This window comes from Dioscorea cayenensis, chromosome 10 (genome assembly GCF_009730915.1).
Source record: "Dioscorea cayenensis subsp. rotundata cultivar TDr96_F1 chromosome 10, TDr96_F1_v2_PseudoChromosome.rev07_lg8_w22 25.fasta, whole genome shotgun sequence".
NCBI lineage: Eukaryota > Viridiplantae > Streptophyta > Magnoliopsida > Dioscoreales > Dioscoreaceae > Dioscorea > Dioscorea cayenensis.
Window position 1 is genome coordinate 7,654,882 of NC_052480.1, and position 9,997 is coordinate 7,664,878.

A 9,997-nucleotide genomic window follows, 5' to 3' on the forward strand; every position below is an offset into this window, starting at 1 on the left:
TCATGGTTGATGTTGTGGCCAACTCTCATTGTCATCTCTTTGCCCCAAGTATTCTTGTTGATCAAATGCATCATCATAGCTTGCATGACCAAATAATTCAATATCCACTTCTTCTTCATTCATATCCACATCATCTAGTGGCCAAAAAACAATACAAAAATATAGAAGGTTACTAATGTTAAAAAATTGCATCATGTTAAAAACTTAAAACAAAATTTTATATAGTTATAAACTAACTTAAAATCTTATCATTAACCTTGATTGTGTCTTTCTTCCAAAGTTGGAATAGCATCTTCTCCATATATTTCTTCTACCATATCTCCATCTACTAATTCTGCTTCTTCTTCTTCTTCAACTATCCATAAGTCTGTTTTATCAATGCAATCATAATCATCCGAATCATAACTTCTCTTTTTGTATTGATGCCTAAACTAAAGAAAATTATATAAGATTCAAGAAGTAAGAACTTAGTGAACATTAGAAAAAAATAAAATTTAACATGTTCTTTATAAAATTTATGTAATACCTGCACTTAAGACGAAGATTATAATTCACAAATACAAGATCACTAAGCCTTTGATGCTCCAATCTATTTCTTTTTTTGGTGTGAATTCGCTCAAAAACACTCCAATTGCGCTCACATCCTGAAGAAGATGCTGTTTGACTGAGGAGTCGAATAGTAACTTTTTGCAACTGAGGAGCGCTATATCCAAACAACCTCCACCATTCATCTAAAATAAATTTATATAATGAAGCGTTAAAAATCTAGAATCACACACAATTAGTAAAAATGAAAGTAGAATATAAAATATATAAATTATTATTGTTACTCACCGGGTTGCATTTTATTAGCGGAAGAAAAAGCTGATTCACGACTAAAACTTTCCAATCGATCCCGGTAAAATCTAATTTCCCTCAATGCCTTTGCACTATCACTGCATACACTTCTCTTTTCAAGTAAATCTAACAAGCCTTGCAACACTTCTGGAGTCTCAAAAAATGCTTCTTTATCATAGAGAAAAGCGGGATTAAAAAAATAAGCAGCTGCATGAAGATTTCAACGCAAATGCTTATCCCATCTATCATCGATATTTTAATGTAGGGACCATACATTGTAGACTTGTTTCTGAAGATGGATATGATTGCTTTCCGAATCCTGATCAAGCCTTCATAAACATAACCAAGTGAAGGTTTCTCATCAGCATCAACAACAAGTAAAAGCCTAATGATGGGAGGTGCAATCTTCACCATAAATAAACATTCTTCCCAAAATTTGGCATCCAAGATAATAGAAGTAACTGTTTTACATGCTGGACTTTTAGATAACTTATGGCTTGTGTAATACTTATCTGTCACCAATGCTTGCAAGTCATGTTTATGATCATAGATACTTTTCAAAGTAATGAATGTAGTAGCAAAATGCGTTGCTCCTGGAAGCACAATCTCTTTCCATACAGATCTTTTTCTCAACCTATGTATATATGATTGTAGACAAAAATAGTCACCTTGGAAGCACGTGATACAAGCTCTGCTACATGATCTATTTTGCCAATATCTTTCAGAATCAAATTCAAACAATGTGCAGCACAAGGAAACCAATTGATGTGATCATATTTTTCATGAATTAACCTTCCCACAACAACATAATTGCTTGCATTATCGGTCACCAAATGAACCACATTATCTGGTCCAACCCACTCAATAATCTCTATGAATAAATTGCATAAATTGGTGGCATCTTTCAAAATATCTTAAGCATCAACAGATTTCACAAATGATATTCCTGTAGGACAATACACCAAAAAGTTAATCAAAGTTCTTTGCCTTTGATCAGTCCATCCATCATCCATAATTGTGCATCCACAATTAGCCCATTGGCTTCTGTAGCTATCGATAAGCAACTGACATTCTTTCTTGCAATCCCGCAATAAATTAATTCACATGCCATTGTAAGAAAGAGCTTTTTATCCAGCACCAATACTCCCAATAGCATCTAACATTTGTTGAAAATAAGGTGACCGCATAGCATTAAAAGAAATGCAAGCATCAAAACACCACATAGCAAATTCCATATCTGCCTTATGGATTGCTTGCTTGGTTGCCATTGCACTCTTGAGCCCTGGTTGAGATAGTGGATTTGGCTTTGATGTTATAAAATTTTCTAGAAAGCCTTTTGCTTTCCTTTTTCCAAATTTCATGGTAGGATTTAAGTCTTGTTCATCAACCTCTTCTACTTCTTCATATGCTTCTTTAACTAATTCCTTCTCTTTTGATTTGGAAGATGTGGATTTAGTGATATATTCTTTGATGCATGCCCGTACATCAGGAGGGACTTTCCCACAAGGAAGTATGTTGCCACTTTTTCTGGCTAAATGTTCCTTCATGTTATAAATTCCCCCTCCTTGATATTTTTTTCCCACAATAGAGGCAATGGTAAACCTTTGTTCCTTTATCATTAGTAGATAAAGTGAAGTTCTCCCATGCCGGATCGGTCTTAGAACGAACATTACCACTTGAGGCTGATGATTGCACATTATTTGCCTCCATTGACTACAATAACATAATATTTAATGGTTTAATATTCACCTCAAATCCACTAAGAAAAATTCATATTTGTTACATGCCATTAATAGTATATACATTCAAACTAAAACCATTCATGCCATTATAGATATTATATACATTCAAACTAAAATCATTCATGCCATTACAGCCAATTTAAATAGCCTTTAATAGTTAATACTTAATACACACACTCAGGTATGGCATATTGTCATTTGTCACACATCACACAGTCAAAATAGCAAGAGAAAGCCAGGCTATCAAGTTTCAAGTTTCAACACATTTAATTCAACAATTGAATGAATGACTGGCAAGAAGATAATTAATAGAACACTAACATAAGTTCCAAGTTGCAAGTAAGAAACCAATTGGAAAGCTTTTGCTTGAGATGTGATGCTTTGAAACTCAAAAAATTGAGAACTTATTAATAATTTAATATCATGAAGCATTCCATGTGCTCATATTCAATCCTTGTTAAATATAATACCATGTCTTCCATTCAGAAAATGCATAACTTTCCATGTCTGATATATTGACGCACATGTTCCCATAAATAAAAATATTAAGGTTCAGTCTTCTTCTTAGCTCCACATAACATACCATGCATTTAGATCATCTCCAACTAAACAGAACAATATAATGATGTCCTTAGCTCCACAGTCAAACACCTTATGACAACTAATTAAACTCACAACTTTTTAATTTCCTCCAAGAACTATTAACATTAATATATATAGTTTGCAAAGTTAGATCATGCTCATGATATCTAACAGTAATAATATTCATCCCAAGTTCATCAACACAACCATGTACAAAACACTAACCTTCAGCTGCAAGCCTGCAATACAACACTCTTGTTGAACTTGAATCTTGACTCCTTGATGAGTGAACAAAGAGGCTTGATTTGGTATTTATGGTGGCGGCAATGGTGATGGGTGGTGTCGGTGCTTGACGGAAGAGATGATGGGTTGTCGGTGCTTAACGAGAGGAAGATTCGGGCGGTATCGCTGCTTGACGGGCGAGGAAGAAGTGGGAGATCAGGAGATGATGTTTTTGGGTGAAAAGGCTGCTGTTGGAGATGGAGACCTAGTTGCTCATGGAGTCACGGGTGGAGGAGTCACAGTGGAGGTCCTTGAAGGCTTGATTAATAATTAATAAGTTGATAAGAATCATTAATCAATAATCATTAAATCATAAGATAATTATTAATTAGATTATCATAAATTCATAATACTATTGATAATTAGATATAAATATAAGATATTCATATTACTAATATCATATTAGGCTGGTTTATTAAGTTTTTTTTAAATTTTTTTAATTAAGTTTTAAAACCAGAAGAACCGGCCCGGTTCATCCAGTTCCTGGTTGAACCGGCTGGTTCTCTTGGTTCATGGCCAGATTTTCCTTTACCCAGTTTTCTGAGCTGAACCGGTCCGACCTAGTGCCCGGGTCCAGTCCAACCTGGTTGGACCGGCCGGTCCGGTCTGGTTCTAACTACCTAGGTTGAAATTAGGAAATTAAGTGGAAATGTGCGGCTTGAGTGATGTTTCTTAAATGAAAATTAGGATAATTAGTATGTGCCTCTCTTCCTTCTTGATTGATCAGATCAAGGATTTGAATCTAGTTGCGATTAATTAATAATTTTTTTAAAAATCAATATAAGTAAAATTGTCTGATCTGATATGTTATCATATATGTTTTAGAGTAAATGAGATACTCATATTGCTATGCTTAGTTTTATGATCTAATCTTAGTATTAGCATTGATTTATTTAGAGTAATCTGATCACTTACCAACATGAGCAATGTCGTCAAATTACCTATGTTTCATGAATATAATTGATAATATGAAAGCATAATCATTTACTTAATTAGACTATTAGTAAATAATTAACAAAATCAAAATACCAAATGGAATTATATAACGTGATACTTTTTTTGGCTTTTATGAATTGTTATGCAATAGATTATTTGGTTTGGTAATGGAAGAAGGTAGCTCAAACTCGGCAAGCACAACACCATCATCAACATCGGCCCCACCTAGTTAATCTTCATTTGAGCAATCTTCCCGATCTGTCCGTTCAAAATCAGATTTAGCATGGAATTATATCAATGAATCAAGAAGCAATGATGGGGGAAAATGTTCATTTGTAATTTTTACTCTAAAGTGGTGAAAGGTGGAGGCATTCATAGAATGAAATTGCATCTTGCCAGCCAAAGGGGTGATCTAGGGCAATATAAAAAAGTTCCTGCATATGTTCATTATAGATTGCAAGAAAATTTAAGAGAATCTCACAAACAAAAAGTGGCTAATGAGCACGAATTGGTGAATCCATTCGGGCATAGTGTGTATCCATTTGAAGGTGACATGAATGAAGACCCGGATAACGAAAAAGTCTCCAAGATAGTTGGCTTAGTGATTTATCAAGGAAAAAGAAAAAAAAACTAGCATTGCATCTTATTTTCTAAGTGGTAACAAACTTGGATCACAACCCACTATTAAAGCGGTATTGCAAAGCAAAGAAAGATGCCATGAAGTGGATTTGGCTATTGCCCAATTTTTTTATGATGCTTGTATCCAAATGAATGCTTCAAATTTTTATGTTCAACCATTGATAGATGCTATAGAATGTATGGGTTTGGGATACGAAGGTCCCACGTATCATGCTTTGTGAACCAACTTGTTAGAGGAGTCAAAGAAAGAATTGCAATTGCTTGTTGACACTTATCGTAGTAGTTGGGAAGATTGTGAATGTAAAATAATGGCTTGTGGTTGGGAGGATATTCGTCAAAGGTCTTTGATCAATTTTCTTGTATATTCCCCAAAAGGAACATCTTTCATCAAATCTGTTGATGCCTCAGACATGATTTTGGATGCTTCAACTCTATGTAATTTATTTGTAGAGATTGTGGAGATTGTTGGGTGGAAAAATATGGTTCATGTTGTGACAGATAATGCCGCCAATTACAAAGCTGCGGGAAGATTGCTTAATAACAAGTATCCCAGTATTTTGTGGACACCATGTGCAATTCATTGTTTGAATTTAATACTCAAAGATATTGCTAAAATTCCTCACATAGAAACTTTAGCTCATCGTGCCTCCTCAATTACTATTTTTGTGTACAATAACAAGTGGACTTTGATTTGGCTAAGAAATATAAAAGATTGGACAGAGATTCTTCAACTTGGTGATACACGATTTGTAATGACTTTCATTGCTTTGAAGAGTCTTCATGGTCATATATGTCTGACTTGCAAGCGATGATTACTTCTAGAGACTTTCTTGGTTGGAATGTGGTCTAAGACAAAGAAAGCAAAAGATGTTTGCAATATTGTCATGGATAATCAATTTTAGAATGATTGCTTGGTAGTAGTCAAAATAGCCTCTCCACTTGTGTGATTGTTACGCATTATTGATTCCAGTGAAAGACCTTGTTTGGGTTATATTTATGAAGGAACGATTAGAGCAAACAAAGCTATAAAAGAGACATTTAAATATGGAAGGAGGTTGTACTAACCTTATATCTCAATTTTGGAGGAAATATGGGAGCGTCAAATGTGTCAAGATATTCATGTGGCTGCATTTTAGTTGAATCCAACATTTCAATATGATAAAGACACGGTTTGGGGTTGCCATTCACCGGATGTTATGGATGGGTTTATAACTATAATTAGCAACCCTAAGATTGCTCCGAACCATAATAAAATGATAGTTGAATCTTCTACTTTTCGAGAGCGATTGGGTAACTTTAGAAATGCCTTGACCCAATCTTCTAGCAAAAATACAAGGCCATGTATGATAATAGATAAATAACTTGTATTTTTTTTTAACTGGAGTTTTACATTTTAAATTATTCATCAATAACATAAATGTTTTTTTAGACGAATAGTAGTGGTTCTTTGGGCTTAGTGCTCCTAATTTACAAAAGCTAGATCTCAGAATTCTTAGTCAAACATCTTCTTCCTCGGGTTGTGAAAGAAATTGGAGTGCATTCAAGAGGATACACACAAAACTGAGAAATAGGTTGGACCATCAAAGGTCAAGCGATCTTGTCTATATACATTACAATCTTCGTTTGAAGAATAGGTATGTGATTTATTCATTTATTTAATTAATTTGAGACTTTATATATTATAAATTTTGATAAATTGTTTTCCATTTGTAGGAACTTCAACAAGAGCAACAATCTAGATCTGATGGATTATGAGTGTATTGACAAAATTGAAACTTGGGGCATTGAGAATGAGCCTCCACGGGAACCCGAACTTAATCTTGAGGATTTGGAAAATATAGTTGCTTAAGTAGAAGGAGAAGGAGAAGGTTAAGAACAATGAGAAGGAGGGCAAAATGAATTTGTCCATAATATTCATCGTTAGTACTAAGTTACTAAAGAAGAAGTGACTAGTATGATTGCAAGTTAAAGTTTATATTCTATTTAGTATTAATTACTTATAATTTACAAAATACGCTTTTTTTATAGATCAACAAACTATGATAATGATGATGTTTTGGAGGTTCAAGAGGAGGATGTTTTGATTGTTTGAGATGTAATTAATTTCTCATCCTTTGATGTCAACCAAAGTAGCGAAGAAGATGAAATTCGTGGAAATGGTGATAATGATTAATGAATCATGAATGAGACAAGATGAAAACCTTGACTTTTTACTTTTTTGTGGTGGTGTTATATTTTATGATTTGAATCTTATTCCTTATGATTTTGGATTTGTTTCAATTTGAATGTTGTATTTTGAAACAATGAATTTTATTATGTAGGAGTTTGAATTCGTAATGCTTGTGAATTTATTTGGTGGTTCATGGTTGTATTAATATTGAAAAATTTGAATTTTATTATGTAGAAGTTGTGAATTGAATCAATTGATGCTTGTGGACTTGTTTGGTACTTTGTTGTTGTTGTTTTTGACAAAAGGAACAGACAACCCGAAGGCTCTGCTAAACCATCAGGGGCATGCACAAACCTCGGTGGAGCAAGTGGGGGGTGGGGCTCGCGCACACATGGGCGCTAGGATCACCCACACACAACCACCGCTCACATCTCCCAAAAATGTGTCCTCAGCCAAAAATCCAACTCTCACCACTTGGTGAAGAGCTCTATCGCCGACCCGTATACCAATAGACTACTTTGTTGTTTTTACTTTGTAGATTTGTTGTGTACTTGTATATAACTATGTTGGTTCATGTTGAGGAATTAAATTTTATATAGAAGTGGAAGTTGTAAATTCTTCAAGCTTGTGTCTTGTGGTTGTGGTGGGCTTGTTAGTCTTGTTTTTTAATGTAGTCGTGACTTGAGTCTTGACTATTGAGTCTTGTAGACTTTTAGTTGTATACTTGTATTTTAAAATAAAATTCATGTAGGAATTGTGACTTGTGAGCTAGTAAAAGAAATAAAATTTTAATTTTATAGTTATATTTATTAAATTTCTATTTCCCCATTTTTTCTGGTTTTTTTTATTTTTTTATAATTTTATGAAATTTCTTTTTTTGAAAATTTATTTATTAAAAAATAAAAAATGAAAATTATTGAACCGGATGGACGAATCGGTTGGATTGGTTGAATTGCAAATCGGTTGGCCAAACGGTTTGCCGGCCTGTCCGATTTTTAAATTCTTGATTTATATCATTATATATTAATAGTATAAAATGCCTAAATTTTTTTTTCAAAAAAATTGATATGATTATTGATGTGACATGGTGTGAAGAAGTGCAAATCACATCAGCATTCAATTGAAATCCTTAGTCGGTTTATTTACATATAATATATGAATTATATGTATCGGTATGTATAATTAAAAAAACATGAATTTTATGTACCTTTTCAAAGTTATAAAAGATACACAATTTTTTTTAAATTGAACATATTAAAAATAAAAATAAATAAAAGGGTTTATTTTTATAAAAATACAATTTATCTTTTTCTAACACTAAATTTGACTTTAGCTAGAATACAAAAAGATTTCTCTAACACTAAATTTGACATTTGTTAGAAAAAAAAAAAAATAGAAGTTTAGTGACAAGTTCTTCTAGCCTTAGGAAAAGAAAAGAAAAAAAATAAGCACTTCAATTTCTAGTTGATTGGTTTATCTTTTTCCATCACTTTTGTTTGTAGATTTTGAACTAAAGAAAACACACATGAAAATATTGTACATGTATATGAGAGATAGGATATTTCTATTCTTGGTTCTTTTCAATCTTAAAGTTTATAATGATCTAGAGGTTGCACTTGTATCGTAGGAGTTCTACCGTAATTGAATATGATAAGATTAAATATGCTTATTGAACTTTTGAATTAATCAACTATATCATTATTTTTATAATTTTTTTCCTTATTGTATGAGTAACTAGATATGGTTAGAATTGGATGGCCGTTTGATGTATACTTGCGCTCATGGCTATCAAGCAGTAATAAAGATATCATTTCCACAGGAACTAAGTTGTCAATTATTGAATAATTGCAATTAAGATTATCTAGACGAACGAAACAATATGGAATGGAAAAAAGAAAAGAAACTAAAGCAAATAAACTAAACTAATACAATTATCAAAAGCTAAAAGTTATTAAGGGTAATGATTTGGGGTAAAGATCATGCTTAAATTATCTAGGATTGAGGTTGGGGTTTACCACAAGGAAGAACAAAGCCTTTGCTCTAAGCTCTTCTTTGTTTGGTCTAATTGATCTTGAAGGTGGATTGTCCTTAAATACTTGCTATGCTCTTTTAAGATATAAAAATGTGCTTAAGTAAGATAACCTCTAGTCTCATGATGATTAAATCTAATTATACCCTTTGAGTTTTGTGACACTCCAATGGATCCTCAAGAAACCTTAATTCAAAGTTTCAGGTTTTGTTCTAAGATTGTACCATTCAAAATCACAAGCATTAAATGCTTTAAAACCAAACCAAAATCAATTAACCATTAACAAAGAAGAGAAAATTAGAACAAAAGAATATTAACCATTATACAAAAGTAAGGACATTTGTCTTTAGCCATAATAACTTAGGTGAGAATAACGTGGAATTACAAGTTATATGTTTGAAGAAAATATGGTGATATTTTCTATTTATAAGGTTCTCTCTTGTTGATAGGCTAAGCATGGGTATTCATAAAAATTATAAATTGGAGATCCCTGGTGCTTGTTTATATATAATTCTTCATCAGAGGTTTCAATTTTAAATTCTATATTAAATCATTATCCAAACTACCAATTAGAATAAACTAAAATTTAATTATTAAGCACACTATTTAATTTGAGTCTAAATTTAAAGTAATATAAACATGAACTTAATCCAAATAATATTAAGTTAGCATTCTCCCACTTGATAAAGAGTTTATCATAAATAACTCAATGTTCATATACATTAAGATACAAATCATTATGATTATGAGTAGATTAAAGAAAATTATATGAATCATGAC

General features: G+C 32.5%; 1 protein-coding gene across 1 annotated transcript; it reads right to left on the reverse strand.

Moving 5' to 3' along the window:
- Positions 1-2,384, reverse strand: LOC120270272. The gene is made up of 7 exons (XM_039277290.1): positions 1,976-2,384; positions 1,506-1,750; positions 1,107-1,242; positions 835-1,044; positions 527-731; positions 257-426; positions 1-134 (listed from the first exon to the last, which is right to left on the reverse strand). Exons 1-7 carry the CDS (start codon positions 2,382-2,384, stop codon positions 1-3), a joined length of 1,509 nt encoding a protein of 502 aa, XP_039133224.1.
- Positions 2,385-9,997: the final 7,613 nt, after the last annotated feature.

Coding starts and splice junctions, on each gene's coding strand:
- LOC120270272 (XM_039277290.1), bottom strand. CDS start 2,384: ATGAAGGAACATTTAGCCAGAAAAAGTGGCAACATACTTCCTTGTGGG. Junction 1,751..1,975: donor AGATGCTATTGGGAGTATTG/GTGCTGGATAAA, acceptor TTGATGCTTAAG/ATATTTTGAAAGATGCCACC. Junction 427..526: donor AATCTTCGTCTTAAGTGCAG/GTATTACATAAA, acceptor TCTTTAGTTTAG/GCATCAATACAAAAAGAGAA.